The sequence below is a fragment of the Martes martes genome, assembly GCF_963455335.1.
Source record: "Martes martes genome assembly, chromosome: 8".
NCBI classification, from domain to species: Eukaryota; Metazoa; Chordata; class Mammalia; order Carnivora; family Mustelidae; genus Martes; species Martes martes.
Window position 1 is genome coordinate 38,942,252 of NC_137895.1, and position 16,761 is coordinate 38,959,012.

At 38.8% G+C, this 16,761-nt stretch overlaps 1 protein-coding gene and 1 pseudogene across 2 annotated transcripts in view; one reads left to right on the forward strand and one right to left on the reverse strand.

The window, feature by feature from the left end:
- The window catches only part of PAWR (pro-apoptotic WT1 regulator), a 119,179-nt gene that overhangs the window by 66,079 nt on the left and 36,339 nt on the right, over positions 1–16,761 (forward strand). Inside the window, exon 2 of the mRNA XM_080811429.1 lies at positions 2,817–2,948. Within this exon, the coding sequence (XP_080667555.1) occupies positions 2,817–2,948 (132 nt within the window). The remainder of the gene's footprint in view (positions 1–2,816; positions 2,949–16,761) is intronic.
- LOC308347994 (large ribosomal subunit protein eL15-like) lies at positions 11,601–12,187 on the reverse strand (annotated as a pseudogene). Its single transcript has one exon. The product of its transcript is annotated as a large ribosomal subunit protein eL15-like (transcript).

The following is a 16,761-nucleotide window of genomic DNA, read 5'->3' on the forward strand; positions in this document are numbered from 1 at the left end:
ATTGGAATTTTTATTCAACTTATAAATTGGCTTACAGATAATTGACATCTTCACAATATTAGGTTTTTCTCCATGTAAGAATAGATTTTAATTTGTGTTTTCCAGTAAAATTGTGTAGTTTTTTTCCTAAAGTTTTTTGGTTTATTTTTATAGTTACTATTAAAATTATACAGTCTGACTGGCTGTTGATATTACTTTGGCAAGCAATTTTTGCATACGTCTATAAAAACCATTGTAATGAACTTTAATAATTCTAAAATATTTTTATGTTATTTCAACAAAATTGTATCATCTGAAGTGATGGAATTTTGCCTTCTTCCTATTGCTGAAATCTTTTGTTTTTCTTACCTGGTTTCATCAGATAGCACCTCCAGAATGATGTTAATAACTCTGTTTATAGTAGAATGGATATCAGTGTCTTAAGTCTGATTTTGCTTTTAAATTTTGTTGATATTTTGCCGTTAAACGTGATACCATCTGTTGGTCTGAGAAAGGTTTTTAAAGAGTCCTAAGAGAGATTCTTTTTCTAATTGGGACTAGTTTCTTAAACTTTAGTACCCTTTACTAGATTTCTTTTAATTGATTCTGTTTTCTACCTAGGATATGGTATTTTTCATAGGATCAAATTGTCTGCTTTGTTGTCTACTCTCCACTTTTGGTCCCTGTTAATTTCCACTCTGAACTGCTTTATATAGATTCTATTTCCAAAATCAGTTTTGTTTTTTAAAAGATTTTATTTATTCATTTGAGAAAGAGAGAGACAGAGAGACCACAGTCTGGGGGCAGGGGGGAGTAGAGGGAGAGGGAGAAGCAGACTCCCTGCAGAGCCAGGAGCCAGACATGGGGCTGGATCCCAGGATTTGGAGATCATGACCTGAGCGGAAAGCAGATGCTTAACCATCTGAGCTTCCCAGGCGCCCCTTACCCCTGCATCAGTTGGGTTTTTGTTTGTTTGTTTGTTTGTTTTTTCCTGCATCAGTTTTGATTACGTTTTACTTACATTCTAGGGAATTGTAGCACCATAACATCTTTCTGTGTTATGTAGTGAAAAGTCCACACTTCTCAGGTTATTTATGTTTTTTGTGATCAGAGCATTGCCTTTCCAATCTTCACCTCTGTCAAGAACTGTGAAGGGTTTGAGATCTTACCCTACTTGCAAACTAACCATGTTAGCCTGCTGAAATTTGATGGATCATGGCAGAATACACTAGTCTCCTGGTTCAGAGTCAAGTAGCTTCAGTATCATAATTTTTTTTTGTACCAATAACCCAAGTCCCATTTAGAGCCAGATGACACCTGTACACACAGTCAGTTCCATTATAGGGAGGGCAGGAGATTTCATTCTTTCCCCTCACTTCCTTTCCATATCATTGTAATTTTTAAGACTTCATCTCAGGCACTTTCTTCCATATCCCCCATCGTGGACCTTGTGTCTTTGAATGTGCTGCTTGTCTACTGTGTCCCTCCTATTCCAGATACTCCAGTGTTCCTTCTTGGTTTGCACAGTGATCTAATTTAACTTTTTTTCTCTTTTTATAATTTGTAGGTTCTGTTTCTTTAGTTAGTGCTGCCTTGTTTACAGGCTGCCTGCTGAAACATTATTTTTCATGTCTCAGAACCCTTTAGGGCGATATTGGTTAAGAATGTGTTCAGGGGCACCTGGGTGGCTCAGTGGGTTAAAGCCTCTGCCTTCAGCTCAGGTCATGATCCCAGGATCCTGGGATCAAGCCCCCATCGGGCTCTCTGCTCAGCGGGGAGCCTGCTCCCCTCCCCGCCTGCCTCTCTGCCTACTTGTGGTCTCTGTCTGTCAAATAAATAAAATCTTAAGAAAAAAAAAAAAATGTGTTCAGTTGCAGGGGTGCCTAGGTGTCTGAGTCGGTTAAGGATCTGCCTTTGGCTCAAGTCATGATCCCAGGTCCTTGGAATCGACTCCCACTTAGGGCTGCCTGCTTTTCCCTCTCCCTCAGCCGTTCCCCCTGCTTTTGTGCTCTCTTGTTCTCTCTCTCTCAAATAAATAAATAAATAAAATCTTAAAAAAAAAAAAAAAAGGAATGTGTTCATTTGCAAGGAACAGACAGCCCATTCCACAATGTTTGTAATGAATAGACATTTGTTTCTATTTATGACTTCTTTTCATGCAGGGTATGGAAATTGATAATGCAGATGTTGATTCAGCTTTTTAGCAACAACCTTTCCATATGTTCTTCCCACCATCTGAAATTTTCTTTTTTCTATATCTGCAGTTCTAAATTTTACCCATCTTTTAAATTATAAACTCTTCTACAGAGTTTTTATAGAAGACTATTCCCCAGGTGAAAATACTTTCTGTATATACTTTTAGGTAGTACTAAGCTGGAAAATGGCCTTTATCATTGAGTTATTCGCATCTATATCTCTGTATATCTTATATCTTCTATGTTAACTTCCCACTAGACTATAAATTCCATGTCTTGGGTATATCATTTGTTACCCTCTGAAAAGTGCCTTTTTTAAGGTAGATACCTTTCATTTACTTGTTGAATGAATGTGAAAGAATGAGTAAACCTTGCCTTTTAAGCAAGCTTTGTCACTGCTATTTAGAGTCTACAGGAAAGATAAGTTGTCAGGGGTGTGAATGTGGAGTTTGGGGTTTGAGCAGATAATTTAATTTACAGGAATTAAACGTACACATTACTGAAAGGAACACCATTATCATATAAATTAGTTTCTGAATGCACAGATACTTCTTTAATGCTATCCAAATGTATCCTCACATACTGTCAATACAGTCTATTAGTATTATGTGGAAATAAAATGGAAACTATTTTTTCTTCTAGTGCTTAGATGAATATGAAGATGATGAAGCAGGGCAGAAGGAGCGGAAACGTGAGGATGCAATTACACAACAGAACACGATGCAGAATGAAGCTGTCAGCTTATTAGATCCAGGCAGTTCCTACCTGCTACAAGTGAGTATTTATTTAAATTTAATTTTAAAGAATTACCTTAAAAATTCATTTTTTTATGAGTTACTATATGTTGATTGTGAACTCTTAAGATCAAGAGTAACGTGCTCAACCAACTAAGCCAGCCAGGCACCCCTAAAAATCTATTTTTTAAATTTTTTTATTTTACAAATGAATATCTAAAAATAGGATGTCAGTTGCTATTTTAACATTTTTAAGTAGCTTTTAATAATTTTTCCATTCTCCTTTTGGTTACATCTGCTCCATTTAAGTATTTTCAATGGATTTAACCATTGACTTTCCTTCTGTTCAAATACAAGTACGTATGGTTCTTGGTTCCTGATCAGTGATAGCTAGGAAAAAATAATTTCCTCTTTCCTCTTAATAAAGTTAGAATTAGTAAGCTTTTGAGTGGACAGTTCTGCTCTAGGCTGATACTGCATTAGAATTATATAGCAACTAAAGAATGAACTGTATGTAGTATTGTGAATTGCCAGAAACATCTGCACTTCTGTATAATTATACAAGTAAAATTAAACTCAGTTTCAAATTAGCTGTTATTTTGGGGTTTTGTGGCAAAGAAAACTGGGAGTTGATCATATTAGAATGCCTCAGTAGAAAGCAAACTACTCTACAGAATTGTTTATTTTATTTTTTTTTAAATTTTTTTATTTTTTATAAACATAGAAAGTATTTTTATCCCTAGGGGTACAGGTCTGGGAATCGCCAGGTTTACACACTTCACAGCACTCACCATAGCACATACCCTCCCCAATGTCCATAACCCCACCCCCCTCTCGCGACCCCCCTCCCCCCAGCAACCCTCAGTTTGTTTTGTGAGATTAAGAGTCTCTTATGGTTTGTCTCCCTCCCAATCCCATCTTGTTTCATTTATTCTTCTCCTACTCCCCTAACCCCCCACGTTGCATCTCCACTTCCTCATATCAGGGAGATCATATGATAGTTGTCTTTCTCTGACTGACTTATTTCACTAAGCATGATACCCTCTAGTTCCATCCACGTCGTTGCAAATGGCAAGATTTCATTTCTTTTGATGGGTGCATAGTATTCCATTGTGTATATATACCACATCTTCTTTATCCATTCATCTGTTGATGGACATCTAGGTTCTTTCCATAGTCTGGCTATTGTAGACATTGCTGCTATAAACATTCAGGTGCACATGCCCCTTCGGATCACTGCATTTGTATCTTTAGGGTAAATACCCAGTAGTGCAATTGCTGGGTCATAGGGTAGTTCTACTTTCAGCTTTTTAAAGAACCTCCATGCTGTTTTCCAGAGTGGCTGCACCAGCTTGCCTTCCCACCAACAGTGTAGGAGGGTTCCCCTTTCTCCGCATCCTCGCCAGCATCTGTCATTTCCTGACTTGTTAATTTTAGCCATTCTGACTGGTGTGAGGTGATATCTCATTGTGGTTTTGATTTGTATTTCCCTGATGCCGAGTGATGTGGAGCACTTTTTCATGTGTCTGTTGGCCATCTGGATGTCTTCTTTGCAGAAATGTCCGTTCATGTCCTCTGCCCATTTCTTGATTGGATTATTTGTTCTTTGGGTGTTGAGTTTGATAAACTCTTTGTAGATTTTGGATACCAGCCCTTTATCTGATAGGTCATTTGCAAATATCTTCTCCCATTCTGTCAGTTGTCTTTTGGTTTTGTTAACTGTTTCCTTTGCTGTGCAAAAGCTTTTGATCTTGATGAAGTCCCAATAGTTCATTTTTGCCCTTGCTTCCCTTGCCTTTGGTGATGTTCCTAGGAAGAAGTTGCTGCGGCTGAGGTCGAAGAGGTTGCTGCCTGTGTTCTCCTCAAGGATAATGATGGATTTCTTTTTCACATTGAGGTCCTTCATCCATTTTGAGTCTATTTTTGTGTGTGGTGTAAGGAAATGGTCCACTTTCATTTTTCTGCATGTGACCGTCCAACTTTCCCAACACCATTTATTGAAGAGGCTGTCTTTTTTCCATTGGTCATTCTTTCCTGCTTTGTCGAAGATTAGTTGACCATAGATGTGAGAATCTGTTTCTGGGCTATCTCTTCTGTTCCATTGATCTATGTGTCTGTTTTTGTGCCAGTACCATGCTGTCTTGATGATGACAGCTTTGTAATAGAGCTTGAAGTCCGGAATTGTGATGCCACCAACCTTGGCTTTCTTTTTCAATATTCCTCAAGCTATTCGAGGGCTTTTCTGGTTCCATATAAATTTTAGGATTATTTGTTCCATTTCTTTTAAAAAAAATGGGTGGGATTTTGATAGGGATTGCATTCAATGTGTAGATTGCTTTAGGTAGCATAGACATTTTCACAATATTTGTTCTTCCAATCCATGAACATGGAACATTTTTCCATTTCTTTGTGTCTTCCTCAATTTCTTTCATGAGTGCTTTATAGTTTTCTGAGATTCTTTGTCTCTTTGGTTAGGTTTATTCCTAGATATCTTATAGTTTTGGGTGCAATTGTAAATGGGATTGACTCCTTAATTTCTCTTTCTTCGGTCTTGTTGTTGGTGTAGAGAAATGCAACTGATTTCTGTGCATTCATTTTATATCCTGACACTTTACTGAATTCCTGTACAAGTTCTAGCAGATTAGGAGTGGAGTCTTTTGGGTTTTCCACATACAGTATCATATCTCCAAAGAGTGATAGTTTGACTTCTTCTTTGCCAATTTGGATGCCTTTTATTTCTTTTTGTTGTCTGATTGTTGAGGCTAGGACTTCTAGTACTATGTTGAATAGTGGTGGTGATAATGGATATCCCTGCCGTGTTCCTGACCTTAGCGGAAAAGCTTTCAGTTTTTCTCCATTGAGAATGATATTTGCTGTGGGTTTTTCATAGATGGCTTTGATGATATTGAGGTATGTGCCCTCTATCCCTACACTTTAAGAGTTTTGATCAGGAAGGGATGCTATACTTTGTCAAATGCTTTTTCAGCATCTATTGAGAGTATCATATGGTTTTTGTCCTTTCTTTTATTAATGTATTGTATCACATTGATTGATTTGTGGATGTTGAACCAACCTTGAAGCCCAGGAATAAATCCCACTTGGTCGTGGTGAATAATCCTTTTAATGTACTGTTGGATCCTATTGGCCAGTATTTTGGTGAGAATTTTCGCATCTGTATTCATCAAGGATAATGGTCTGTAATTCTCTTTTTTGATAGGATCCTTGTCTTGTTTTGGGATCAAGATGATGCTGGGGGACGCCTGGGTGGCTCAGTTGGTTAAGCAGCTGCCTTCGGCTCAGGTCATGGTCCCGGCGTCCTGGGATCGAGTCCCACATCGGGCTCCTTGCTCCGCAGGGAGCCTGCTTCTCCCTCTGTCACTCTGTCTGCCTGTGCTCGCTCTCGCTCTCTCTCTCTCTCTGACAAATAAATAAATAAATAAAACCTTTAAAAAAAAAAAATAAATAAAAAGATGATGCTGGCCTCATAAAATGAGTTTGGAAGTTTTCCTTCCATTTCTGTTTTTTGGAACAGTTTCAGGAGAATAGGAATTAGTTCTTCTTTAAATGTTTGGTGGAATTCTCCTGGGAAGCCGTCTGGCCCTGGGCTTTTGTTTGTTTGGAGATTTTTGATGACTGTTTCAATCTCCTGACTGGTTATGGGTCTGTTCAGGCTTTCTATTTCTTCCTGGTTCAGTTGTGGTAGTTTATATGTCTCTAGGAATGCATCCATTTCTTCCAGATTGTCAAATTTGTTGGCGTAGAGTTGCTTATAGTATGTTCTTATAACTGTTTGTATTTCTTTGGTGTTGTGATCTCTCCTCTTTCATTCATGATTTTATTTATTTGGGTCCTTTCTCTTTTCTTTTTGATAAGTCTGGCCAGGGGTTTATCAATCTTATTAATTCTTTCAAAGAACCAGTTCCTAGTTTCATTGATTTGTTCTGTTGTTTTTTTGGTTTCTATTTCATTAATTTCTGCTCTGATCTTTATGATTTCTCTTCTCCTGCTGGGTTTAGGCTTTCTTTGTTGTTCTTTCTCCAGCTCCTTTAGGTGTAGGGTTAGGTTGTGTATTTGAGACCTTTCTTGTTTCTTGAGAAAGGTTTGTACTGCTATATATTTTCCTCTCAGGACTGCCTTTGCTGTGTCCCACAGATTTTGAACCATTGTGTTTTCATTATCATTTGTTTCCATGAATTTTTCCAATTCTTCTTTAATTTCCTGGTTGACCCATTCATTCTTTAGAAGGATGCTGTTTAGTCTCCATGTATTTGGGTTCTTTCCAAATTTCCTCTTGTGATTGAGTTCTAGCTTCAGAGCACTGTGGTCTGAAAATGTGCAGGGTATGATCCCAGTCTTTTGATACCGGTTGAGACCTGATTTATGACCCAGGATGTGATCTATTCTGGAGAATGTTCCATGTGCACTAGAGAAGAATGTGTATTTGGTTGCTTTGGGATGAAATGTTCTGAATATATCTGTGGTATCCATCTGGTCCACTGTGTCATTTAAGGCCTTTATTTCCTTGTTGATCTTTTGCTTGGATGATCTGTCCATTTCAGTGAGGGGAGTGTTAAAGCCCCCTACTATTATTGTATTATTGTTGATGTGTTTCTTTGATTTTGTTATTAATTGGTTTATATAGTTGGCTGCTCCCACGTTAGGGGCATAGATATTTAAAATTGTTAGATCTTCTTGTTGGACAGACCCTTTGTGATATAGTGTCCTTCCTCATCTCTTATTATAGTCTTTGGTTTAAAATCTAATTGATCTGATATAAGGATTGCCACCTCAGCTTTCTTCTGATGTCCATTAGCATGGTACATTGTTTTCCACCCCCTCACTTTAAATCTGGATGTATCTTCGGGTCTAAAATGAGTTTCTTGTAGGCAACAATTGATGGGTTTTGTTTTTTTATCTATTACCCTGTGTCTTTTGATTGGGGCATTTAGCCCATTAACATTCAGGGTAACTATTGAGAGAGATGAATTTAGTGCCATTGTATTGCCTGTAAGGTGACTGTTACTGTATATTGTCTCTGTTCCTTTCTGATCTGTTACTTTTAGGCTCTCTCTTTGCTTAGAGGGCCCCTTTCAATATTTCCTGTAGAGCTGGTTTGGTGTTTGCAAATACTTTCAGTTTTTCTTTGTCCTGGAAGCTTTTTATCTCTCCTTCTATTTTCAGTGATAGCCTAGCTGGATATAGTATTCTTGGCTGCATGTTTTTCTCGTTTAGTGCTCTGAATATATCATGCCAGTTCTTTCTGGCCTGCCAGGTCTCTGTGGATAAGTCTGCTGCCAGTCTAATATTTTTACCATTGTATGTTACAGACTTCTTTTCTCAGGCTGCTTTCAGGATTTTCTCTTTGTCGCTAAGACTTGTAAATTTTACTATTAGGTGACGGGGTATGGACCTATTCTTGTTGATTTTGAGGGGGGTTCTCTGCACCTCCTGTATTTTGATGCTTGTTCCCTTTGCCATATTAGGGAAATTGTCTACAGTAATTCTCTCCAATATACCTTCTGCTCCCCTCTCTTTCTTGTTCTTCTAGAATCCCAATTATTCTGTTGTTTCGTCTTATTGTGTCACTTATATCTCTAATTCTCCCCTCGTGGTCCAGTAGCTGTTTGTCCCTCTTTTGCTCAGCTTCTTTATTCTCTGGTCTTCATTTCTTATTCATTTGGTCTTCTATATCACTAATTCTTTCTTCTGTCTCATTTATCTTAGCAGTAAGAGCCTCCATTTTTGATTGCACCTCATTAATAGCTTTTTTTAATTTCAACTTGGTTAGATTTTGGTTCTTTTATTTCTCCAGACAGGGCTTTTATCTCTCCAGAGAGGGTTTCTCTAATATCTTCAATGCCTTTTTTGAGCCTGGCTAGAACCTTGAGAATCGTCATTCTGAACTCTAGATCTGACATATTACCAATGTCTGTATTGATTAGGTCCCTAGCCTTTGGTACTGCCTCTTGTTCTTTTTTTTGTGGTGAGTTTTTCCGCCTTGTCATTTTGTCCAGATAAGAGTATATGAAAGAGCAAATAAAATACTGAAAGTGTGGCAAAGACCCCAGGAAAATGCACTTTAACCAAATCAAAAGAGACCCCAAATTGTGGGGGGGAGAAAGGGGATAAAAAGAAGTTCAGAAAACAATAAATTAAAAAAACAAAACAAATAAAAAATATAAAAAAGAAAAAAGTATATATATATATATTAGATAAACTAATTAAAAAACATTAAAAAAGAAAAGGGTAAAAGTTAAAAAAAATTTAGCAGAATAAAAAAAAAATTAAATTAACCGCAAGACTAAAGAATCGTGGGGAGAATGCCATGAGTTCCGTGCTTTGCTTTCTCCTCCTCTGGAATTCTGCTGCTGTCCTTAGTAGGTGAACTTGGTCTTGGCTGGATTTCTTGTTGATCTTCTAGGGGAGGGGCCTGTTGTAGTGATTCTCAAGTTTCTTTGCCCGAGGCGGAATTGCACCGCCCTTACCAGGGGCCAGGCTAAGTAATCCGATGATCAGGTTCGCTTTTGGGAGCTTTTGTCCTCTGAACGCTTTCCGTAGAGTTCCAGAGGACGGGAATGAAAATGACGGCCTTCCAATCTCCGGCCCAAAGGAGCCGAGAGCTCGGGGCCCCACTCCTCAGTGCACTCTCAGAGAAAAGAGCCCAATCACTCTCGTCTCCCTGGCCTCTGGCCGTGCTCCGAGCTCACCGAGCCTGCGACCGGTTCAAGGTAACCCCGAGCTGAGAGCTCACTCCTTGGCTCTGTCTCTGTAGCTGGCTTCCCCTGTCTAATACCTGTGAGCTCTGAGACACTCAGACATCCCTGATCCTTCTGTGACCCTGCGGGACCTAGGGCCACGCTGGCCCCGCATGGGCTTCACCTCGGTTTAGCCTCTGGAGTGATGTCCCTCAGTGGAGCAAACTTTTAAAAGTCCTGATTTAGAGCTCCATTGCTCCGCCGCTTGCTGGGAGCCGGCCCCTCCCCCCATGGTCTATCTTCCCGTCGCTTTGGATTCACTTATCCGCTGGTCCTACCTTTCAGAAAGTGGTCGATTTTCTGTTTCTAGAATTGCTGTTCTTCTCTTCGATCTCCTGGTGGATTTGTAGGTGTTTGCAATGGTTTGATAATCTATCTAGCTGATCTCCTGCTACCTGATGTAGTCTCAGCCTGCTACTTCTCTGCCATCTTGACTCCTCCAGAATTGTTTAATTTAAATTGGAATTTGGGAATGATTGTGATATAATCTAATCTTATGTTAATTTGATGATTGAGATCATAAACTACTCTGTCATCTTCTCAGAGTTCATTTTTGATGTCAAGAAAATAATTATTTAAGTAACCTCTGTACCCAGTTTGGGGCTCAAACATGTGACCCTGAGATCAAGAGTTGTATGCCTTCTGACTGAGGCAGCCAGGTGCCTCTAGTTTTGAATTTTTAAATGCATTTTATTATATATCACTTTAAAAGGAGTTTCTGAGCAGGTCGAATATCTCCCCATTTTACTAATGAAAAAAATTAAATATAAACTATTACTTTGTAAGGTTATGATAAGGCATTTGAAAGAGGCAGATATTTTTGAAGTGGTTTGGAAATGCAGGTGCAAAAGCTTCTTTGTCATCTGCTCTTTGAGGCAGATACACTGATCTGAAGAATGATGAAGTGATACAAGTTTATCTGTTCTTTGTATCTAAGTTGCTGTTACTAGAAGTACCTACCCTATTATGACATGGTGTAAGCTAATAAGCCATGTTTCTCTCAGTATCTGTGTGACTATTCATAGTCTAAAACATCTTTGTATCCTTTGTTTAACAAAATTGAAGTTAAATCTGGGTGTATTCCAGGTGAAGATAGAGGCTTAATTTATTGAAATAGAGACAATACAGTATTTTTATTAAGAATAAATTTATTAAGGGGGCACCTGGGTGGCTCAGTGGATTAACCTCTGCCTTCGACTCATCATGTTATCTCAGGGTCCTGGGATGGAGCCTGTCATCGGGCTCTCTGCTCAGCAGGGAGCCTGCTTCCCTCCCCACCCCTTTGCCTGCCTCTCTGCCTACTTGTGATCTCTGTCAAATAAATAAATAAAATCTTTTAAAAAATTTATTAAGAATTAAAATTTTAATTCTTGGTCATACCACTTTGGTATATTCAAGTAGCACCAGGCACCTCTGCGGGGAATCTGCTTCTCCCTCTGACCCCTCCCCCCCCACAGTGCTCTCTCTCTCTCAAACAAACAAACAAATAAATAACAAAAAATTAAAATTAAAAAAATTAAAATTAAAAATTAAAAAAAAACAAATAAATAATAAAAAATTAAAATTAAAAAAAAAAATGTTCCTACCAAACCCTTAAAAACAGCCATTTGAGAATAAACCAGCAGAGCATTACATCATCTCGGATGATGTACAGTGAACATCAGCCTACAGTGAAGCTGTAGGTTTCATTACATGCACCAGCAAATCTATGTGGCTAACTTCTGCATTCCACTTTTACAGAATTTGTATTATACCTGTTATACCAAATAGCATTTTAAACACTGATGTATAAACACTCTAATAAGGTAGAGCAAAGATAAAAGCGTTTCTCTTGTAAGAAACAAGATATACCCTCACCCTCACTTTTAGTCTTCAAACGTTATTGCACTTTAACTTTCATAATTTGACAGTGCATTCATGGAACATTCTGTAGACAACTAATTTTGACAAAGAACGCTTTTAATTTTACAAACATTACTTATATTAGCAGTAATGGTGGAGTTACCCCATGCTGCACAGTGAGAACCACCATTAGTGTGGTGAGACTTGTGACCCTTTCCAAGGCCACATTCTTGTGGCCTGCAGATGTCAGCCTTTGTGTCTCGCTGTGCTTGTGGACTGGTGGTGTGATCCACTGGGTGTCAGGATTTCTTTTGCTAGCTTTATAGAATGGATCAATGAGGATAACCTCAATTTGTATATGGAATCTTTGCCAACCAAGTAAGAATTTCTAGGACTTTCAGATGCCCACAGTGGTGTCCAGCTCACTCCTCTGCAACAGACTGAAGGCTTCTGGCAAACTTGAGCTGGTTAACACCATGGTGGACAAGCTTGCCATAGGTCGTACCTGTAGGCACTGAGCATTTGTGGCTACCACATTGTGCACGAATCCTAAATATGACGTAACTTTGCTTGGCATTGTACCCTAGTCTGTCTGCTTTATTGGGCCAGGTTGAGCAGGGGCCCCATGGAGTGCAGAGAGCTGGTGGTACTGCCAGCAGTGGACCCTGAGAATAAAGGGCATTATAGTGGACTACTTCTTCCTCCATAGTTCCTGAATGGACTCCTGAGTTGGTAGGAACAATTTTGCCCATCTTGGCTTACCTTTGAGCTGATGGCTGCCAGAGAGAAAGGAAAGAGCCTTTCTTTCCTTTACTGAGTATTTTCTACAAACAGAGTCGCCTACATAACAACAACATGGCTCTTAAAAATAGAAAATTAAAAATAACACATTCTTACCATCTAATACTTAGACCTTATTCAGGTTTCACCAGTTATCCCAGTGATATTCCAAAGTATAGCAGAAGGATCTCATTCAAAATCAGGTGTTGCATTTAGTTGCTGTTATCCTTTTAGTTTCCTGTAATCTGAAATAGTCTCTCTTTAAGTGTCTTATCATGGGGGCCTAGGTGGCTCAGTTGGTTAAATGTCTGCCTTTGGCTCAGGTCATGATCCCAGGACCCTGGGATGGAGCCCCACATTGGGCTCCCTGCTTGGCGGGAGCCTGCTTCTCCCTCTGCCTGCCACTCTCCCTGCTTGTGCTCTTTCTCTCTGTCAAATCAGTCAAATCAATCAATCTTTAAAAAAATAAATTTCTTAATCTTCCCACTTTAAAAGATTATAGGGTGGGCGCCTGGGTGGCTCAGATGGTTAAGCGTCTGTCTTCAGCTCAGGTCATGATCCCAAGGTCCTGGGATCGATTGCCTCATTGGGGGGGGGGGGTCCCTGCTCAGCGGGGAGTCTGCTTCTTCCTCTCTCCCTGCCTCTCCCCGTGCTTGTGCTTTCTCTCTTTCTCTCAAATGAATGAATAAAATCTTTAAAAATAATAAAAGATTGTAGGGTTACAGGGCAGTTACTTTATGATATACCTTCAGTTTGGGTTACCTGCTATTTACTTCTAGATTCAGGTGATAGATCTGTGCCAGGAATATCACAGAATTGATGCTATATTCTTCTCGTTATGTAGCCTATCAGTTCACACATAATTGTAATTTGTCCCCTCATGGCTGCTGGTCACTCTGGTCATGTGATTAAGGTAGTTTTTTTTCAGGCTTCACTTTCCCTTTCTTAATAAGTATTTTGTGGAACTGATGATCAAATGAGTCCTTTAACAGAAAAAGAAAAAGTATTTTGTGGGTAAGTGCTTTGAACCATGTAGATATCTTAATCTCCATCGAACTTTATTTATCATCTTCCTGCCTTTATATCTGTATATCTGTATTGACTCACTGTTACCTATTTTATCTGATGGGTTGTGTACCCTGTTACAATCTAATAGTTAACTGTTGCTCCTGTAACAAATTACTACAAATTTGTTGTCTTAAAAACAGCACAAACTTATCATTTTACAGTTTTGTAATTTGGTAGTCCAGCACGGTTCTAATTGGCCAAAATCAAGGACTAAAATCAAAGGCTTCAAAGGGGAAAACAGGACTACATTCCTTTTTGGAGGCCTTAGGGGAGAATCCATTTTCTTACCTTGTTAGCTCTTTCTCAGTGACTACCCACATTCTTTGGATTATGGCCCTCCTTCTTCCATCAAAGCCTGCAGCCGTAGGTTGAGTACTGCCTGCAGCTTGTCCTTCTGACCTTTCTTCTTAATCATATCTCCCTCTGACCTTCTTCTGCCTCTGTCTTCCACTTTTAATGAATCTTGTGATTACATTGAGCCTGTCAGACAATCTAGGATAATCTCCCTATTTAAGGTTGTTGATTAGCAACCTTTATTTCCCTTTGTTGGATAACCTAATATGTTTGAAGGTTATAGGAATTAGGACATAGACATTTTTGAGGGTCATTATTCTGCCTACCACACCGTTATTATTTATTTTGATGTTCACATTATCTTAGATTTTGCCAGTGGAAACTTTTTCGAGCTTTTGTATCCTTTGCCACATCTCCATCATTCTTGGAATACTTCTTGGCATAATATGATGTTAACAGGCTCATTTTTAACTTTCCTACACAGTCATTGGAAGCAGCCATTTCTTTGAGAAGCTAAGGAGCTCCGATTCCTTTCACTAGAAAGTACTTTGAAGCCACGATCTGGGCTGTAGGTTTGTTCTTGATACTGAAATGGCACCATTCCTGGTCCGTCTCTGTGTTTAGACCTACAGAATATATGTATATCTGTATATATACATATCAGTCTTCTGTCTGCCCACCTGCCTACATCTGTGTAGATACTGAAACTAATTTATACTGATAAGTTCCAATCTAATCTAATACTATAGGGTTTTATTCTAGTAGTTGTAACTCCCTTTTGTGACATTGAGAAACTTGTTTCCCGTTATCCTTAATGTTTTCTTATTTGTTCAATCCCCTTTTATGTAACTTATCTCCCATTGCCACTCCTTCCCCATATTTATACCCTCCTCATCACAAGTGGGTTCTGACATCCCTTGGTGGCTTTCTTTGTGCATGAACACTTGTTGACCCTCTTCAGGCTTGGGCATCCTATGCAAGGCTGTAGGATGCCCTACATACCCTGCTTGAATTGTGACTCCCCACACTGGATCACAACGCACCCCCCCCCCCCGGGATTCCTTATACCGCTTAGCTTCTGTCATCTTATGATAGGCTGCCCTTCCTAGGGTCTTTGTTCATGTTCAGATTCTGAGACCTCATGCTGATTTGCTTCTCCATGGAGACCCATCATCAACCTGATTGGGTTTTGACACCTTCAGACCAGAATACCATTCAATGTGGACACTCTCTTCATCGTGTTTTGGCTCTGGCATATCATCCCTGTTCATCTCTCTGTAGAGAGGCTCTCTGCAAGTGCTGCGAACTTCCTATGCCATGCTGCTTTTGTACTCTTCTGGGGCTCTAAAACTCTGTTCTCTGCCACCTGTTCTCTGTGCTCCTGGGTGGATGACCCTCACACCCTGCTTGGGCCTCTTGATGTTCTGTATATGGGGCTCGCTTCTGACATTGTCTCAGGACTGATAGTCTGCCTTCCCCTTCCTGCTCTGTAGACACCCTCATTTCTGCTCTGGGTCTGATTTCTCAGTCTAAGCAAAGTTCCCCTGCTGTATGGATATTCTCTTCAGATTGCTTAGACTCTGATTCTCTGTGCCAGGCAGCTCTTCTTCATATAGGGCTCTAGTACTCTGATACACTGGTTTGGGCCACTATGTTTCCTCTCCATCTAGCTCTGCCCCACCTAATGGTTTTAGGACTGAATCATTCAGAAAGGAAGGGGAATGATGAGTTTTTCCTTTTAAAATCTTTGTTAATTTTATAAAGTTCTTGTTTTGTTTTTCATTTTCTTAGCTGTTTTTATCAGTTACACATTGCAGATATTTTGTTCTGAATTCATCTTCGACAGTATATCTTGCTACATTATGTGTACCAGTATAAGTCCTGTAAGTTAGTCCTGAGGGCCAGTTAGCATGTAATGCCCTAATTTTATTGAGGGCTATGGCTTTGTCAGTAATTAGTTTGTTTGAATAACTTCAGTATTATTTTGCTATATTTAGCTGGTCTTGATTTTCTCTGATCTTATTTCACATATGCTTTTATATTTGTTTATACTTTAGTTCTGATCTGCCACTGCACCTGTAAAGACAATTCATGGGATTTCCTCATTGACCATTCTAAGCTTGACTGAAGCAGCATGTTTTATTTAAACTTACACAAAACAGTTTGTGTCTTGCCAACATTTTGGTCTTTACCCCTCCCTTTAGTAATATAAACTATCTCATTGCAAGGGAGATTATTTCAGGCAAAGCATATTTAAATCAGTTGTATAACAGGCTTTGGGGTTATTGGAAGGTCTAATTACATAGTCTTTGAAACTTTTAAGACCAGTGTCACTCTTAGCAGTTGTAGTTCTTCTAAGTGGTTTCAGTGATACTGGTATTTCTTTTACCTCCCACCCCCATTTAGAATGCAGTTGCCAACTTTAACAGGTATCATAATTACTGAGTTGTCATCCTTTGTTTGGAAGTCTTTATTGCCACAGAAATACAGAGATTTCTTGTTAAAAAATCTGAGGTGAAGTTTATATTTGTGTATTAATGTGTAAAAACATCAAGCATTTTCCTTCTTAAAATTGTAGGAGACTCTTGCTGCAGTATAGAGGTTGATTTTGCTTTTTCTGTCTAATATTTCTCATTCAAGAAATGCTCAGTTTTTTCTCTTTGGATAGAGGTTAGAAATCTCTTTAAACTCCATCTGTAATTGACCATATTAAATGCACATGAGAAGCAGACTACTACCACTCCTCCCAATTTCTTCTGGTACTAGTTCTCATACTAATATAGTCTGTCCAGTTTGGGGAACATTCCATTGTTAAAGGAATGTAATTTGATTACTAGAATTACTGCAAAATAACATTTAGCTACAAAATATATAATCTAATAAAATACCCCATTTAAATCTACTAATAAAGAATAAGCTTAAGTGTCTTCTGTCTGCTTCAGAATCTTCACTATTGAAACAGTGGTTATATAGAAATAAGCTTAAATTCTAATTGTTTACACATCTTGGATATAAACATGGAATGATTTGATCAGAATTCTTATTTTACCGATTTCTATACTAGCTATATAGAAAATACTGTGTGAAACTTGATTGAGATATGTTTTAAGTGAC